Below are 19,870 nucleotides of genomic sequence, written 5' to 3' on the forward strand. Positions count from 1 at the left end.
AAAAGACCAACGTTTATACAGCTCTTTACAATTAGTGAAAGGTGAATACACAAATCCATACTGAAGCAGAAGGCTGTACACCCGTTAATAGTTTACTTAGTAACACAATAATTGTATTTGTGCCACTCTATTCTTTACTTGATCTTTTACGGCACTAACAATTTTACAATATGTTGTACACACTTTTTAAATTAGAAATACTACAGCACGGCAGGAACCCGAGTGAAATAATGTGACTTGTTGAGGAGGTGATAATGTAGGTCAACATCCGTCAAATCGCTTACTGTTTGTGTTTTACAAGTAGCAATTGTTCTTATATTGGTTGTAGAAGTGATGTGAGTGCTCCGATAACTGTTTTTGCAATGTTAAAAACTGTATGTGCATTTTAACCATAAAGCTCAGTATTTACTAATCTGCAGTTTGCATAACATCATATCCAATGTCTGGCCATTTTATTCAACGCAAACAGCTTGCAGCTTGTAGCTACTGGTTAGCAAGATAGACATCATGCAAACACCAATCACTCACTTTCATTTTTGATATGTATCTTTAAGATATGCCTTTCAGGACTTGCAAACTTTTTGCAAGTTTGCTTGCAGATAATGACTGTCAAATCTATATTTTGGATAGAATTGTATGCTGTATTTAAAGTTGTATACTGCATATCATAAGTGTGTCTTTATTGTCTCTGTGCCACAGGTATGCTATAATGATATAAAAACTAGACAGTATTAAAGAGTCTAATCTGTTTAGCCATAATCATGCAGATGCCATTATACATCTCTGTGTGCTTTTGAGTTTATTCAAGTCTAAAAAAGGAACAGTACAATTTAATTACAATAATTATGGTCACAGTTCCCAAAATGTTTGTAAGGCAAATGTAAATAGAAAGCACACCAAAAGACCTGTTCTGCTAAATCTCTTCATAATCACATGGTCATAACACTAAATTCATACATTAATGATGCATTTACTAAAATAGTTTTAATAGCCTGTTTAATATAAAAGTATAAAAGTAAGCCAAGTTGACTATATAAAAGGCAATATTGCCAGGGAATCATCACTTGGGAGCTCATCCGCTTTCAATTCAATTTATTAGTTTTATAGCAACTATAAAAGCACCATTAAAATCACAACACAACACTAATTCCACCCTGAAAAGTTATATTTGCTTTTTAATGTTGCATGAAATGGTCGGAAGTCTGCTTTATGGGTTTTGTCATGTTAATGTCAAGAGTCTCAAGACTAATGAAAAAGGGACTAGAGATGTAAATGGATGTAAATGCATTATCTGTTTTGTATAGAGACACTTGTTTATGAAGTCAAGGTACTCTTTTTATTGATAGGGGAATGTTTCAGACTCTTAAAGGGGAAATGCCTCTTAGAAACTCTTGATGCAGAGAAAGCTTTTGACAGATTGCACTGGTTATATATGTCCCAGGTCCTTACCAAATTTGGTTTTTAGTGGATTGTTCTTAAAGTGCCCATCCACTAGCAGACATGAAAACGACTGCACGATTACGACATTGTAATTGTGCAGTTGTTTGTCAGTCTGTGATGAGCCTACACTGAACGAGCAGTCATTCAGTGCAGGCTCATCAATCATCGGCAAACATGCTCAACCTGGCGTTATCGTCAGGTTGACCAGCATTTTTGCACGATGATAGCACGCGCATCGCTGGTCGTTTTAGACATTTTTGCAAACGATTTGCGAACGATTGAACGATCATTATCGTTCAATTGCTCACCTTAACCGTCTAGTGTATGGGCACCTTTAAAGTTGATACTAACATTATATGATAACCCTTCGGTTCGTATCTTCAGTAATGGGTTTTTGTCCAGATCCTTTAACATTTCTAATGGTACCAGACCAGTCAGAGGTGTCTTCTCTCCCCCTTAATATTCCTCATTAGCTATAGAACCCCTAGTTGAAAAATGAGATCCTGTCATTCCCTTGAGGGTCTCTCTATTGGCTCTTTTTGAAGCATAAATCTGTTTCTTTGCAGACGAAGTCCTCTTATTTGTCACAAAACCCATTTCCTCTTTAGTTGTTCTCCATGATATTCTTAATGAATATTCCGTAGTTTCTTACTACAAATTAAATACTACTAAAACGAAAGCCTTAGCATATGGTATAAATCAGGATTCCTTACACACTCCAATAACATTATGCCTGGCAGACTTCCCACCTCAACTATCTGGTTATACAAAATCCAGCACAACTACAGGACATCATAACGTGTAACTACCAATCATTACTCCTACAATTCTCTACTCTCACTACGAACTGGGCCAACTATGAGATTTCTACGTTAGAACATATGGCTTCAGTTAAAATTATGTTACTCCCGAAAATTTATCTTTTCAGGGCTATATCCTATTTAATTCCTGGTTATCTCTTAACTAAATTCTATGCTGTTATCTCCGCCTTTCTCTGGAAGGGCAAGAGACCCAGAGTGTCCAGGACTCGCTTATTTAGATCTAAACCTAAGGGTGGTCAGGCTGCTCCTAATCTTTAATATTATCAACATGCTTACCTTTTAGACCAGCTAAGAGATTGGATTTCCCCCTCACTTAATAAACCCTGGGTTGATATTGAGCGCTCCATTAGTAAGCCTTTCCCCATAACAGATCTTTAATGGATGGACTCCCAAAGTATACCCCCTCAATCCCTTAGACTGAAGACTATATCAGATTCATTAGTGGTTTGGGAGAAGTTGATTAAGGTTTACAGCGAGGTCTCTCTCCCTACTTCTAACATTTCTATATTGGCGGTTTCAAACTTAATTCCCAATTTATCTCTACTTGGTTAGAACGGACAATATTGACAGTCCAGGATCTGTATGATCACCAACTTCTCAAGACATTTCTCCAGTTTTGGGAACAATATTCATTGCCTTCTAAAGACTTTTACAAATATCTTCAAATTAGACACTGGATATCTTCCAAATCAGCAACTTGTCAGCTCCTCCCTCGCCCTCCCTCCTACATAACTTCCAAACTCTTCTCACTAAACCATAAAAGTGGTATCTCTATGTGGTATAAAACTTTACTCTCCGCATGATAAGATACGAAGTTAGAAATTCGAACCAAATGGCAATCAGAACTTCAAATCTCTCTGATGAGGAATGGATTGGGTTGTTAACAAATATCTTTAAATGTCATTCTGAAATGCTGTTTATATCATACTCCAGCTAAATTACATTCAATTTGGCCAGATTCATCTAATTTTTGCTGGAGGAGTTGTGGGATGGAAGGTACCTTGACTCATATTATTTGGCCCTGTCCTGTGATACAACCACTCTGGACTGAGGTTTTCGATCTGATTAAACAGGTTACCTCGGAATCCCTCCCACGTCTACCTGCTATTACATTATTTCCCTTTGTCAGCCCAACAACATAAAAAATATGTGATTGGGTATATCCTCATTACCACAAGATTAGCTTTAGCCCAATATTGGAAGAGACCCGACCCTCCCTTATTACTATAATGTATCTCTAAGATTCAACGTAGTTATGAAATGGAAACTATAGGTTTCAAATATTCTATGTCCCCTTCATCCCCCATTGTCAAATGTCAAATGGTTCTCTTGGTCTGATTATTATGCTAAAAATGTTTCTTCAAGTCTACATCTTCCCTAATCGCAGTTTGTTTTAATTCTATGATGAGTAAGATTAGGGCTCTAATTGGAAATGCAATTGTTTCTGTATTATACTCCATAGGGTGTATGCACCACCTCCCCACCCCCTTGTTCTGTATTTATCTTCCTTCTTTTGAAGTTACTCTTAATATAGTACTGTATGAATACTATACTGTAATCTGGATTAGTGTATGTAACATATACTGCTGTTTTAAAAATTCTAAATTTAGTCAGTATAAAATAAAAAAAAGGGGAAATGTATCCTTATAATCTGTTTACAACTTACAACTGAAACACAGGTTCAATTAGCTGACCCTAAGGGGTAAATTTACTAAGATGGGAGTTCAATTAATAAGTGATGTTGCCCATAGCAACAAATCAGATTCCATGTATTATCTTCTAGAAGGTGCTGTAGAATCTGATTGGTTGGTATGGGCAACATCACTTCTTAAATAGAACTCCCATCTTAGTAAATTTACCCCTAAGTCTAATTTAATAATCTTAAAATTTGCACTATGCTGCTTTTCACTATCTATCTTGTATTAGACTTATGAAAGCTAATTGCTTGTTGTGTTTCACTTTAAACTTTGCAATTAATATTAGTAAATTAGCCCTTCTGTCTGTGGGCCAGAACCGCAATTGGGGATCTGGAGTTCCAAACCTGTCAGATATGCAATAAGTTTTATTGTGACCACTTTGCGGTGATCAGGACGGGACCCATGTCATGCGTTCTAAGAATAATGCATGCTGACACCTAGGATATCGGCTATATAATGGTATACAAGTAAGTAAATTATAGGAGTCTCTTAAAAATGTTAGGTGGCATTTTTCGGTCCAGACATGCAGTAAACTTTGGCGCAAATTGAATTTTGCATTGGAATAATTCTACATTCTGCTCTGTGTTTTTAAGTTTCACAATCTGTAGAGGTTCGGCAATGATGGTGTGAATTAATTATGTTCTGTAGTTTGGTTGTTGGGAATTAGGGGCAGAACAAAAATGATGAATCCTGCACAAAATATGGAGAATATTCCATACTCACCTGCAGAATTAGGCAAATATTCCAGGGAACACATCTGAACAGCATGCATCTCTCTACCTACTGACCTATCTTTATCTTAATTTGGTGTAATCTACGTGAGATTGGGAAAAAAAGTTTCACTGAGTTTTTTTAGATATTGGCTCAGGTTATAGCTTTATATGTATGTATATATATATATATATATATATATATATATGTATATGTATACATATAAAACTGAGTAGTTTTATCCATGGGGACAAAAGGTCCTTAAGCTAACTCGCATAACTCCAGGCGCTGTCCTAAGCATAACAGTGCAGAACACGGTGGACAACCCTACTCAGTCTCCCCTGTTTAACTCACTCTCCATCTGGACAACCTAATACATGATACAGAAATGGACAAGCCTATGGTTATAAAGTAAATGAATATTGTTGTGATTAAACGTTACAGACTTTGAAGAAATATTGCCTGGGGCATTTCTACCCTACCTGCCACCTGAGGCACATTATTTTGACTTCATTATCAAAAAGATCAAAACAAAATGAATGAAAAACAATTTTCACAATTTGGTGAACATATAGTATTCATACATATAATTAAATTTTTAGTGAAAACTATAACAGTTCAGAAATATTTCCAGTTTCATTAGCAAAATTCATTGGTAGTGAAAATGACTTCCTCAATCATGCATAGATCAAGAGATAAATCCTTATTTTGTAGTGGTCTCTTTGTAGCGAGGACAGTTATAGCAATTTTGCCCACAGTTACTTCTACAGAGTCAGACTAGTCCCATTCAATAACCCTAGAGTTTTACTTTCTTCACCTGAGTCTAGGGATACCAAGTAAATGCTTCTTATACAAGGTTTGACATATTTATTATTATTTATTAGCAATTTGTGTGGTTTTTGTTTTTAAGTTTCAATTTTATACTGTTTCTTATCTTTTTTTTACACCAGGGCAGACACTGAAGAGTCAAAGATGACTTCAACAGGTCTCCTCCAATGAAATTACAAATATATTTAGGTACTATTAAGATTTTTCCTGGCTATGCTACAAGAAGACAAAATAATTCCTGTACAGTGCTTAAATAAGAAGAACGAATAGTTCACTACAAATCGAGGAAAATGGTATAGGCAGGTCCAGGGATATACACTTCCATTCAAAGCTGTTGACAGCAATAAGGATTTATGGATTTTTACGGTGGATATGATTATATTTTTCCAAGTACACAACTATGCACCTTACAAAAAGCAAGAACAGCTCATAATTTAAATTTAAACCTAGCCACGCCTTTGGTCTAAAGTCAATAACTTGGCTAGTAAAAATGAGACTGAGCTGAAGCTATTTATAGAGCAGACCAGCGGCGGCTCCTACCCACTTTGATGAGGGGGCTGCCGCTGCTCAAAAGGTCAGGGTCACTCACCTGTTCCTGGCAGGGTCCCGGCACCTTCGCAATCGATCTGTCAGGCGCCGGGACTGTTACATGCGCATGTCACCACTGGCTTCCAAAGGGCTGCAATGTCTGCAGCCCCAAGGAGCCAGTTAGGGCTTGCAGAAAGGCAGAGTAGCGGCTTCCTCCTGGAAGCCGCTCTCTGCTAATAGCAGCCAGACTGGCAGTCCCAGGGGGAGAAGACACCTCCCCCTGGTGCTGCCTGTTGTTTATGTGACTGGCAGGTGGCACTTCCAGTAGGAAGCCACTGCCAGTCACAGTGTAGCCAGTGCAGTCACGGACTGCATTGACTACACTGAGGTGGCAGATTTTACTGGGGGTCTGCAGCCTCGTAGCCCCTAGGCAACATCCGCCACTGGAGCAGACACATACAACAGATAGGAAGACTGGATTCTTTTGCACACAAGGTGTACCAGGCATGGAGGTAAGGCTGTATGTCAATGTGAACAGCATTGTGACCACTTTTCCATGAAGGGTAAGCTTGAAGGTTAGTTCAATGAAATATAAATATTATTGACCCACCATACTGTATTTGAGTGCTTTCACTGAACTTACTCCAAAGGAAATGCATATTTAATGTCATGTTTGTCCAGGACCTCCCATTATACAATCATGTTCTGCGTGCAAATGTTTATCTTCATTCACACAGATACCAAACACACAAGAGTAGTTATAACAACCACATGGCAATCCCATCATTTCCAGTTAAAATGTTTCATAAATGATTCATATTGTGTGAATTCACTTGACACCATGAGACCTGAGCTATTTGTAAGGCAAATTTATTAGCAGCATTATTGTTTTTTAAATCTGATAATGTTACCCATAGTAACAGCTTGGTCATTTCAGTTTGTGTCAGACTAATATTTTCTATTACAATCTGTAGAATTCAGTATTGTTTTAAAGATATTAGGGCTCATTTACTAACGCTACTTTCAGGATCAAAAGTGGCATTAAAGCATAGCAATGGAGCATATGCTTGTTTTCACTGTCTATTGTCATTGGACAGATGATAGATATGGTTCCATGTACTCAGTTTTACTTGTAAAAGAACGAAAGATCACAAATATAATATTTAGTTATTAAACAGAACGCAGCTCTCCTCAAAACTCAGACCTCCACCACTTTAGGTTTCTATTACAGGAATGTGGGAAAAGAGGTACAATGATTAACCTCATTATGATGGATGGACCCCCTCAGTTTTGCGCCAACTACAACTGCAGGCATCCGTCCAACTCCTATGGTGGGCACAGATCTTCGACAGGGAATACATATTAATACATAGGCCAGATACATTTAATATGTAGGCCCGATAGAAGCTAACTGTTGATTGACTGATGTGGTTTAGTGCATATTTTGCACCAAGATGAGCAAAATTGAAAAAAATCCCACATGCTTTAATTAAGCTGTATTACTGATAGAGTATGTGGTAACTTACTGTTTCTCTGGCTGCACAACTGCAATCTTTCTCTTCTTTTTCACTTAAAGAAAAAATAATTACAATGAAATGAATGCAAATTATTAACATTATTATCTACATTTATTTATACTGTGAAGCACCAGCATATTCCATTATGCTTTACAATTGGAAAATTTACATGTTATACAATTGCATAATTTCAAAATCCTTCCAACTGAAATCATTCTGTCCTGCACTTTATGTAACTATTCACTGTTTCAGTCATTAGATGCTGTGGTTCATATGCAACACAAGCAGTGATAATAGCTGTACGATTTGATTGAGTATAATTACACACGAGTTAAACTAATGAGAGGGCAGCTTTACAATGAACGTGGATTAGTTTATAGGAAAATTACACGTGTAGTGTAATGCTTTTTAAGGCCTGAGTTAAATTTTTTTTTAGAATGACTAACCGGTAGAATAAATAAAAGTAGTAAAAATAGGGATCTATTGTCTCTTTTATCATACTTGCTTCCTGTCACTGGTCACCCTGCTGGATCATACCCAATTCCTAGCATTCTCATTACCCTCACTCCGCTGTGCAACAACACAAATCATGACATTGCACAGAGTTGCCAGGGCCGTGATGATGCAAAACGTGTTGTTACGATCCCTGAAATTGTACCAGAGTGGAGGTACAAAAAGAATGGAAGCATTACTTCTATAGACAAACTTCTTTCAAATAAAGAAATAAGTTACAATAGTAAAATCTTTTAAATTCAGAATTCTATGACTTTATGTTGCCTTGGAACAAGTTAGTGGTTTATGCCTGTGCAAATGGTAGTTTGCCAGCCTGTTATTGCTCCCGCACATACCACTGTATTTGAGCCCGTCAGATAGACAACTGTAAAATAAAGGCTCATTTTAACAGTTCATTTTGCTCTGATATGTAGCTGCATCTTATGAACCTTTCATTTAACTGGATTAGAGGTTATTACAACCCTAAAGCACATATTATAATCACTGATATGATTTAAAATCACTAATTTCAACTCATACAAGTACTATACAGCCTGTAATGGTTATTATATTGGAAGCAGATATTAATATTAAGACATTGGAAGTAATTTATGAGAGTGCAGAATATTAAGACCTGCAGTACAAATGGAAATATTTTGTGATATTTTTGAGATAATGTGTCCATTTTTATAGGACTCTCATATTGTTATATAAAGGTGGTAGCTGTGAGCGAATAAAAGTGTGTGTGCCTTCTGTTTTTAAACGCTGGTCATATTGGGGTGTTCTTTCTAAATGAGGCCAAGGCACTAATAAACCATGTTCTGCAATCACCTGTTGCAATGAGATTACAGGATGTGGCTTTTACAATTTTAATCTCTTATAAGGAGGGCTTTGTCTAATACTTTCAATGGGGTGCTTTTGTATATAGGAAAGTGCATTTCTCTCAATGTCAAATAAACATTCCTATGTACCATACTGGCATACGCAATAATATATTTTGAATATTTTGCAAAATTAACATAGAAGTTATTAACATGTAGACCAATGGTTATAAATCTGTAATTTACAACCCAACGAATGAGACCCCATCTAAGATATTACGGGTCCTCTTTATCCTCTTTTACAAATGTATTGTGTACTCACTATACATTAATATTGTAAATCAAATATGAATTATATTTTAGTATTCTTTAATAGAGTTTACTGAAAGGTATATATTAATAAAGAAACAATACTTAACTTGCAGACAACAGTAAACTAATTACTAATAAATTAGATACATCATTCAAATCGAAACTGAACAATGGCCACTAGAACTGACCCATATAACGAATATACAGAAGTAGACACATTTTTGGTACCCTTCCATAAAAAAAAGAAGAACCCATATTTTTCTCTGAAATAACTTGAAAGTGACAAAAGTAATTGGCACCATCATTGTTTTTTCTATATTCAATAGAAATCAGACTTTGCATTTGATTTTTAGTTAAACAGAATATTAGAAATAATATAACAAATGAAAATGGCATGGACAAAAATTACGGGATTCGCAGCCTAATATTTTGCGGCACAACCTTTAGAAGCAATCACTTCAATCAAGTGATTTCTGTAGCTCTCAATGAGACTTCTGCACCTGTCTACACTCTTCCTGAGCAAACTGCTCCAGCTGTCTCAGGTTTGATTGGTGCCCTCTCCAGACTGCATGCTTCAGCTCTTTCCATAGATATTCCATAGAGCTCAGATCGGGGCTCATAGATGGCAACTTCAGAATAGTCCAAGGCTTTGTTCTTATCCAATCTTGAGGTGCTTTTAGCTGTGTGTTTTGGGTTATTATTTTGTTGGATGACCCATGACCTTAAAAGCCCACACTTTTTCATACGTTGACAGTATTTGCTAACAAGCCATAATTTACAGACCCCATGTTTACATCTAGGGTATTAATGTATTAATCAATAAACATGTATTTACTATGACATTAGGTGACTTGCTTCATTCTTGAGGCATAGAGAAAATTAACTGTATTTTAATGTATTATATAGTTGTAATTGTTACCGATGGGTGGTCTATGAAACAACAAACCACTTTCTTTGCTTAAAAGCAGAGTAAGAAATTTTATATATCATTTTAATCGATCAACAATTATCTTAATTGTGCCGTGTAAAGGTCAGGAATGTCTGTGTGGATAATCAGATACCTAAACTCATTGCATAATCTGTGATGTTATATTCCATATGAATCACTGAATGAACACACTGAAAAGTGTATCTAATTACATAACAGCTTCAAGAACTCTAGCCAAACTGACAGTCTCCCAGTTGCTCAGATCATATGGTCTTGCCAGCCTGTGTCTGTTTAGGGTGAACATTCTGAATGCGTTACTGCCACTTACAGGAGTACTTGGAAATGCTTACATTGGCTACAATGTCTAGTCATTTATATCTGCGTATACAATCCAGATTTTAGATCTGCTTAATGCTCCATTTAACATACATTTAATGGCTTAGTAATAAAACCCAGAAACAAACACAATAGTTTTAAGCTTTTGCACATTTTCACTGTGCATGAATGTACTTTAAAAACTAAAAATCTCTCACTATGATTCATTTATATACTGGATTATTGAGCTAGTTTACTATTACAAACACTGCAAAAAACACACTGGTGAAAAATGAGGAATGTAGAACTCTTGTCACAGTTCTCACAGAACATGTTTCCTCCCTCTCAGGGGCCAGCAATTAGTTGCACAGAGCACATGCATCAAGAGGATTTAAAGACAAGAAAGATGATGAGAGATGAATGTAACAGGTGTCACCGTACTCTAAACTGTGAGCAAGTCAATAATGATATTTCTCCTAAGAAACAGTATTATATCCGAAAAGAATGGCACTCGGAGACTTCATGATAGTGTTGTCACAAACCAAAGAAGCGGCAGATGCCTGAGTGCTGTGGATTGAAGCCAATTGCGAGTGCGTGTGTGTATATATATATATATCATATTTATCCAGAAGTCCCAGCACTCGTAATAATAACTATATTTCATGCGCCGGTGCCCTCCTAGGACTGTTCCTCCAATGCATAACAATGAGAACTAGCGGCACTCAGCGTCTTCTTGTAGAGAATAGTGAACTTTAATCCGACGTTTCGGGCCTCTGCCCGTTATCAAGGATGCAACATAAATAATGCCATAATCACATTTAAATACTCCCCCAAACCCTCATCAAACCCCGCAATCTTACTCACCTGGATCTCGCCGGCTGCCTGGGAAGCTGCACGAGGATGGGGTGGCAGATATATATAGCTTTCCAAAAAGAATAGCACTCGAAGACTTCATGATGAAAATAACATGTGTTTTCCCCATATCAACATTTCTGGGCACCAGCACCGTTGTCAGGACCACGCGTAACACGAAACGTCGATATGGGGAATACTCATGTTTTTCCATCATGAAGTCTCCAAGTGCCATTCTTTTTGGATATCTATGACTATGGGGCCTTTTCATCAAAACATGATTATCACATGTGATAATTATGGTTTGAACTCACTGCGAGTTCAAACACAGTTTAGGAGGCAATCATCATGCCTTCTGTTCTAAACTATCACCTCCGAAAAATTGCTTGAAGACAGGCTGCGCACTTCACTGCTGCCCCCCCTCCCCCCGTGATAAATAAATCATTTTAAACTACTACACACCATGAGAACATTCTTTTCTCCATGCTCTTAAAATGTTTTTTTGGGAACAAAGCGCCACTAAGAGAAACGTACTATTAAATAGGTACACATGCTGCGCATTTATATTTGACTGTGGGTTAGCTTTGTTTAAATACTACAACAAAGGTCCATTTGGAGAACATTTGAGCAGCCACCGTGAAGTTGGGACTATAGAAAGAAACTTACCAGCAAAAGACTGTATTGTGAGCAGAACCCCTATAGGGGCAAGTGCCTATATCAGTATCATTTATATATATATATATATAAAAATACCTGAAATTGTCAGCACCCTATCGTAAATGTATATATATATATATATATATATATATATATGTGTGTGTGTATATATATATATATATATATATATATAATATATATATATAATGTTTGTGGGTGTAGATAGATAGATGTGTGTGTAAGTTTTCATAATGATAGGGTTTCATACACTTATTATGTGTATTCCTTTAATCTGCCTAGAAACTGAACTCATTAACACAATTGCTGTTGGAGGAATCCATCTGAATGCAGGTTATTAATACTAGAAGCTCCACAAAGTGTAGTTGATGAAAAAAGTTTTTCATGCTACAATTTACCAATCACTCTAATTACTAATTAATTATTAGAGCTTTTTTTTCTACTTGATACTTCAGTTTGTGATGCCGGAGGTATTTACTGTTACACCCCATTTAGTCTGGTTACTAAGCAACAGTAGTAAATGTAGATAGCTATGATGTAGAATTAAAATCCCCACATGTACGGACATATTTAGTTAGATGTAACCTGTGCATAATGACAGCAGCACCACATATCTTTACAGTGTAGAACAATAGAACAATATAATTTAAAACAATTTACATCCTGACACATATCAACAAAAACAGTAGCTAATTAGACACACCTGATACTCCCTCACATACAGATCAACATTTCACTCTATACAGATGCAGAACTGCCACCTCAACCTAGCTAAAACAATATTAAAATATTAATATTTATTATTATTATTAATAATAATAATAATAATAATAATGTGACACTTCCCTCCCGATTCTTTGGGTGCCAGGATAATTGTAACAACTAAAATACACTCCTTTGGTTCTAGCTATTGTGCCCCTATATATCTGAGCAAGCCCAGCCAAATAAAAAAGGACATAACGCATCTAATTAATTGCATCTGGAGTGGAGGATTGGGTGTGTTTATGTGTAAGTAGGAGTTTGCATGCCCTTAAGACTAGAAGAAAGCTATGTGCATCTTCACGCAATGTCCCCATATCAATAACGAGAACTAGTGCTAGAGCTTATGGCTGACTACAACTAAAGTAGGGGAAAACAAGCTTAGGTCCCCTTTGTAATGTGGTAATGAGCACAATGCTTCACAGACTGGGTCAGATCATAACCGCAAAACCCACAACATGGGATTTCCCCTGTCATAATGTGCACCAGCTCCAGTCTGTTTAGCACATGGTTACATCTTCTTTTGGGGAAAGATGCATCAAATTTAAATTCTGGCCCAGCTCCTAGAGAAACCATTGCTGTGCTGAATGGGCTTTTACTTGCAACCTTAGGGCAGTGGGTACCAGCAGAGGCGTCACCAAGTCTAGTGACACTCCGTGCGCACTTAATTTCTCCCCCCACATGACGGAGTGGCGCGTGCACAAAAAGTAGGGATGTGCAGGCTCGGTTCTACTCGGTTCTGTTCATTTTTTTTTACCGAATCTTATTGGGTATCAGCTGTCACGAGTTTTGGATAGCCAATAAGATTCGGTAAAAAAAAACGAACGGAACCGAGTAGAACCGAGCCTGCACATCCCTAACAAAAAGGGGTATGGTCTAGCATAATGGGGTGTGGCCTTATGGGAAATCCTGATCACATCACTCTGGGGGCAGCCCAGATGCTGGGCTGCCCCCGAAGGCGTCTGCTGCACTGTCGGCTTCTCCTATGTGATGTGACAGGAGCCGAGTGCTGCAAGAGAATGTCACACTGAAATATTCGGCTCCTGTCACTGAGAAAGAGACGTCATTTTGGTGTCAACCCCTCCGAGGGTGACAGCCGGGTGCGGCCAGCACCTCCATAGTGACGCCAGTGGGTACAAGGGTAATCATAGTTGGCGAAAAATAGGACCACTGGAGTGATAAATATGACATCCCATTGGATCCAGCTATTGTGCCACTATATGCTCTAGAAAGCCCTAGCAGTCACCTCTTGGTTGTATAAGCTTGAACACAGGGACGTGCGAACAGGATAGGCAGGGAAGGCAGTGCCTCCCCTGTCATACTCCCTCCCCTATCATACTCCCTGTCATGCTCCAGAGTTTTGATATAAAAACTGTGTTTTTATACATGTCTGCCTCCCCAGCCATTGACCTCACCGCGTCACTGAGTCATATGTGACAATAACAGTGCCTTATAGAGCCAAGCTACAAAAATTACATTGTCCTCCACTGCCTCAGACAGTCGGTAGCAGAAAATCCAAAGCATTATCACATTCTAGCTGCTTGCTTTGCTGTGTGGCTACTAATAATTCTGGTCAACAGTGCCTTTGTATTATATGTAACACACTCGAACATGAAAGAGACTTGACGTATATGTATCACCTTTGTAGAATGCATATGATGTGGCTCAAGTGCTTTGTATGTGCATGCTAGCACGTTCACTAAATACACGTGACTTCCAGGTGCTGTTTTAAATTGTAGATGAGCCGCGAATGAAAGATCCCCAAATCACAAGATATCCACAAATAAGTTACAACTATTACTCTAGTATATATACAGTATGATCAAAGATTTTATTCCCATTTCATTTGAAATGTTTTTAAAAAACAACTTTACTATTTGAAAGAAAACCATAATGACCAGGGATAATTACAGATCTCAGCAATAAGACAGTATTCGTATTATACATATTTTTGTTTCAATCTTACAAGAGACTGCAGAAGGCTCAGTTTGCTAGAGAGTATTTATAACATATAGTTGTCTATTTCAATTGATAGACATGTGGTATTATGTACTTACCAATAGCTCTGTGTGGTGTGTTTAGTGGGTATGAATTTGCTTCACACCAACCGACAGGGAAAATATTCATTGATTCCACATCAATGATATACTCTGGAGGTGGCTTCTGCAGACCTAAAATAAAATTCCTCATGAATGTATTTACATATTTAAACAGGTTATAAAGGAGGACAATATAAAATTATTATTTAACTACTTAACTGCTGAAGTAGACCAGAGGAGAACCAACATGATCAGAATTCTAGACCAATATGACTATAGGTCTGTACCTATGTGGTTGTGTTACAATAGTGTTGGTGTTATTGTGAAAATATCCATTTAGGAATTCAAAGTTAAACATTTGCGATAAGGAAGTTATATGATATATTTTTCATTTTAGAGAAACTCTTTTTGGGAAAGCACATTTAGCAAAAAACAGTGTCCAGCCATGAGATTTTCCCTTATTACTTGAATGCAAGAGCACTAAGAGCTCCTCAGTAATGCTCGTATAGCTTGTGCTGGATCCCAGCCTCAGATAAGGGTGGGGATTTCTAAAGGTGATTACACACTAGATGATGTGCTCACAATGCGATATCGTGAGCGATTTCCCTTGAACTCTCCCCGGCACTCGAGGACACGACATGGTGCTAAAAAGTGTTCAATCTGACCAACGATCTATCGTGCATCCTTAACGATTTCCAGTGCATTGTGTATGAGATTGGCAGATCTTGCCTGCTGTAGGCAAGATCTGAAGATGCGATGTACGCCTGCAGGTACGCGCATCGTGATCGTGAGTGGACACTCATGATTTGGACATATTTTACACGATTTGTCATTCTGATGTGTCGAAATCGGACGAATCGTGCAAAATATCGACTAGTGTGTATGCACCTTAAGGGACATGCAAAAGATATGTAGGACAGGTTTGATTAAGGATATGTTTTACAAACTTGCCTAGCTTTGCCCTGAGTTTATAGTATTTCTATATTATTACAATTTTATTCATCACAGAAATGCCATGAAAACATTGTTTTCTGCAATTATGTTGGCATGTTTGTTACATTAAAAGAGCTTGGGAACCACTGTATAATTTGAAAAAGTTCATTTGAATATACTTGGGATAAACATAGGTTTGCTTTGAGAATAAGCAGACTTCGGGCCGGATTCATTTAACCCTAAGCTTGTAGCTATTCAAATACAAGCCCATTTGCTAGCGTGGTAAGCCCACAGTTAGTCTGCATTAACCCATATATTCCAGGTTAAGTGCCCGGGACTATGGGGGAATGCGCTTGCATAAATCTGCCATAAGTACAGCCTGTGGGTTTACCACTGGCTGCAATTGAATAGCCCCGGGCACTTAACCCGGGTAATTGAATCCCGACCTCTATCTGCTATAAAGATTTTATATATCTATGTTAAAATGCACATAATTGTATTGCAGTTTGCTCAAAAAATGTAAAGTTTTCAATTACATTTTCTCATTTCAAAGTCCTATGATGGGGCAGCTCAGTAACGGGGATTTTCCTATACTCCTCCACTCAGTCCAACGTGTTTCACACCTTCCTGCGGTGCTTTGTCAAGCAAAGCCCGGCCAACATCTGACATCATTGGAAGGCACCATGCTAGCACACAGCGCATTGGCACGAGTGAAGATTGGCGAATCCCTCATCAAACTGCAAGTAGAAACTGAGGACTCGCCAGACAAAGGTAGGGCGAGCTAGGAAAAGTAGTAGGCACAGTGTGTGCATACTGGGACAACGGAATACAATATAAAAAAATTCCTAAACACTTCCACAACTTAGTCCAAAGGACTATAAACATTACTACCCTTTATTTAATTTCTGTTATATTATTGTTGTGCTTCATATGCTCTCACATTTTAGCGCTCGTTGAACATTATTATTAGTAACTTCTTTCAACTGAGCTGCTTAAACTCTTCATTTAGCGCAGAACAACTTCTTCTATATACTGAACTCCCTGGCAATGGCCGACGCACATGCGTGAGCAGTAAACCGCACATGCGAAGGAGTTCCGATAGAGGATTGGAAAGACTGCTGATGCGGACACTTAACTCTAAACACATCGCCTGTCCCTGTATGTTGTTTTTGATACATTACTGCGGTATTATCATATACTGCAATGCCGTGCCCAGATCGCATTTGATTATTGTGAATGCGCCCCTTAATCTCTAGATTACTTAGTAACATTGTAACTTAACATTGCATTAACCTGTATTTGCCATCACAGTTACAAGCAGGGTGGATTAGTTATTTTTGCACAATAATTTCTGTATTTGTTAAAGAGCACATAAATACTACCAGCTTTTTTTTTAAAATAGCTCTACCTGTTTAGATAAGTGGTCAGTGGCATCACAAGGGGGGTGCAGGCCATACCCGGGTGTCACCCGTCGAGGGGTGACACCAAAGTGCAGACTGGAGCCGGGTGCTGCACTATAGCACGACGTGCAGCACTCGGCTCCTTACACAGTGAGGGAGCTGGCACTGCACACAGAGTGGTCCCTGGGGGCAGTCTGCACCTACAGCCTCCCCCCCCCCCCAGAGTGATTACAACAGGGGTACGGGCTGCGAGGCAATGCCCCAAAACCGTGAGGTCACCACTCCTTTTTGCCGATATGCAGCTTCGCCACGCGCACTACAGCCCTCCCCGCACCGGTTGTCAACGCGGGGAGGGACACCACTCTAAGTGGTAGATGGCAGAAATTGTTACATCACTAAGAAATGTGCAATATTCCCAAACAACATAATTTGTATTTCTATTTTAACATGTTGGATGTGTGAACAGTGGACATCTTTTCATATAATGGTGTTTCTGACATTGTTGATGGTTTTATGTAACAGTTTTGTGAAGTGTCCAATGCTCTGATTGGTTACATGTGGAAGTTAATGCTCTGACAGGCTAATATGTAGATCAGTGGTTCCCAAACTGTGTGTCGTGGCACCCTGGGGTGCCTCGGGACACTTACAGGGGTGCCTCAAGTTGTTAGTCCAGCACAAAGTCAAATTATTTATTGCCAATGTAATGTAAATATGTGGACAAGCAGAAGCGCAAACCTGTCCACCACCACATAACTGAGTCTAAGGATGACAGGTCAGCACAATTTACTTCATTTTACTACTTCACTACATTTTTTTCTGAATTTCTCAACAACAAACTTTTGGCCCAGGGGTGCCGTGAAAACAATGATGATACTCTAGGGTGCCGTGATTCAAAAAAGTTTGTGAACCACTGATGTAGATGATTCTAGCCCTACAAAGGTTTACACACAATAATATAAATAGGAGGCATGTCTATCTGTATGTGATTCTATCTCAACACTGTCAAATGCTCAGAAATCCCACTTGGTTCAATTTTCATATAAAAGATTGCTAAGCAAAGTGTATTCCTGCAATGGGAATGCTTGTTCTCCTACACTTTTCCTATAAATTGTGTTAATTTTGCATGTATGTTACTTCACTAGTGAGCACTAAGTCATCAAAGCCAGACTCCCCATATATACTGTATATTATACTGCCAAGGCACTTGACTAATTAATGCATCTGCCCAGATCACATGCTTTAATTCTACATTTCATTTTACCTGATTATACAGCCTTGGGTTACAGACAGTAATAGTCACATAAAAAGTGTTTAACGGAAAACCATTACCTCATACTATTGTTGACTTGCCTAACATTCAGGGAGACTTCCTGAAATAGTGTTAATCTCTTTGACTGAGAGAACAGTCTAGGAATCTCCCTGAGGCCAGGCCAGGTGGGACATCATCACTCTCTACCCACAATGGAGGAAACACTGGGGATAAGAATAAGTAGGATGTACACCACAAGAAAATGGAAGCAACTTTACAGCACACTGATGGCTACATGAGAATGTATTATGGATTACAGGAGATATGTGCCCAAGATAGTATGTTGACTTAATGTAAATGTGTGCTCCTGTCAGGGCTCTATTACGTTTTGGGGGGGCAGGGCACTTAAGACAAAGGGACCCACCACCACTCCTATGACCCTCCCTCTCTTGTCAGCATCACCCCCACTCATTATCCATTCACCTCACTTGCTCTTTAGCCCACCCCCACTTATCATCCAGCCCGTCCTATCTCGTCTGGCCCTTAGAAAACGCATCAGACTGCACAGTGCAGCAGTGTGCCTCAGCTACTGTGTTAACTGCATATGGTTTTCAAAACGTAAATACTTCGTTCAAGGCACATTCTCCTATAATATTTGCAGCTTACTAGCCGTTATATAACTTGGAAAAGAAAGAAACATCAGAGCTGTCTTTTGACATAAGTCCATTTTATGACACTTCTCTTGGACAGAGCAGTAAACGCTCTCTTCAGCATCGCTCATAGGCGTTGCTTACACAATCAACCTGAAATACTTTTTCAAAAGAAGATAAGAATGCATTACCTTATTTTTACAATTTTCATTTAATAAAAGTATAAGAAACTAAAACAATAAAAACTAATGTTTAAAAAAAAATGTAAGAATCTGTTTGTAACATAAAATGAAACTAGTCCAATTTAGATATGGAAATAAAATAAACCAAGATGTATCTACCTTCAAGGTGAAGCCAAATTAATCTCCCTTTTACTTTGGTAACAGAAGCAACACAGATTTCTGATGGATTATTTGGGTTAACTGCTTCCAGTTTCATATTTCTGGTAAAACCACGCGAGTTTGATGTCTGAAACAAAAAATGTAATTAGGATCACATAATCTGCAAACACAAAACGAATATTCAGCAAACGTTTCCCTGTTAGTGGTACATACACAATGTTACCCTAGTGCAATCACGACTATCACATTTTTGCATGGCATCAATTTCAAAGGGATTAATTTTTTATTTTTGATGTACCCAAGTGAATTTGATATTGTGTTGTAGAACTGATAAGAGTTTTCTTTTCATACCAGTCACATAAATATCTCTGGGCATCCATGAAATGGGGAACATTTCTTATTGGTCCCTAATGTAGTCAAATTACCTGATATCACATTCCCTGTCCTCTTACAAGAGAGAACGTATCCTAAAGCCCAGTCCCTCTGACTCTGCCTCTTTACACCCCATATATTAACCCTGCTTTTCAGTACACTGCCGCCTAATAAAAGTACAATGTATACA

The 19,870-nt window shown here is 38.2% G+C and overlaps 1 protein-coding gene across 1 annotated transcript in view; it reads right to left on the reverse strand.

The window, feature by feature from the left end:
• Positions 1–19,870, reverse strand: part of SFMBT2 (Scm like with four mbt domains 2) — a 175,882-nt gene that overhangs the window by 42,581 nt on the left and 113,431 nt on the right. Inside the window, exons 11-13 of the mRNA XM_088468906.1 lie at positions 19,309–19,435; positions 14,754–14,867; positions 7,552–7,594 (exon numbers count right to left, since the gene is read on the reverse strand). Coding sequence (XP_088325032.1) covers positions 7,552–7,594; positions 14,754–14,867; positions 19,309–19,435 — 284 coding nt within the window. The remainder of the gene's footprint in view (positions 1–7,551; positions 7,595–14,753; positions 14,868–19,308; positions 19,436–19,870) is intronic.

Source organism: Taudactylus pleione, unplaced genomic scaffold, assembly GCF_031769625.1.
Source record: "Taudactylus pleione unplaced genomic scaffold, aTauple2 ptg000086l, whole genome shotgun sequence".
Classification (NCBI taxonomy): Eukaryota; Metazoa; Chordata; class Amphibia; order Anura; family Myobatrachidae; genus Taudactylus; species Taudactylus pleione.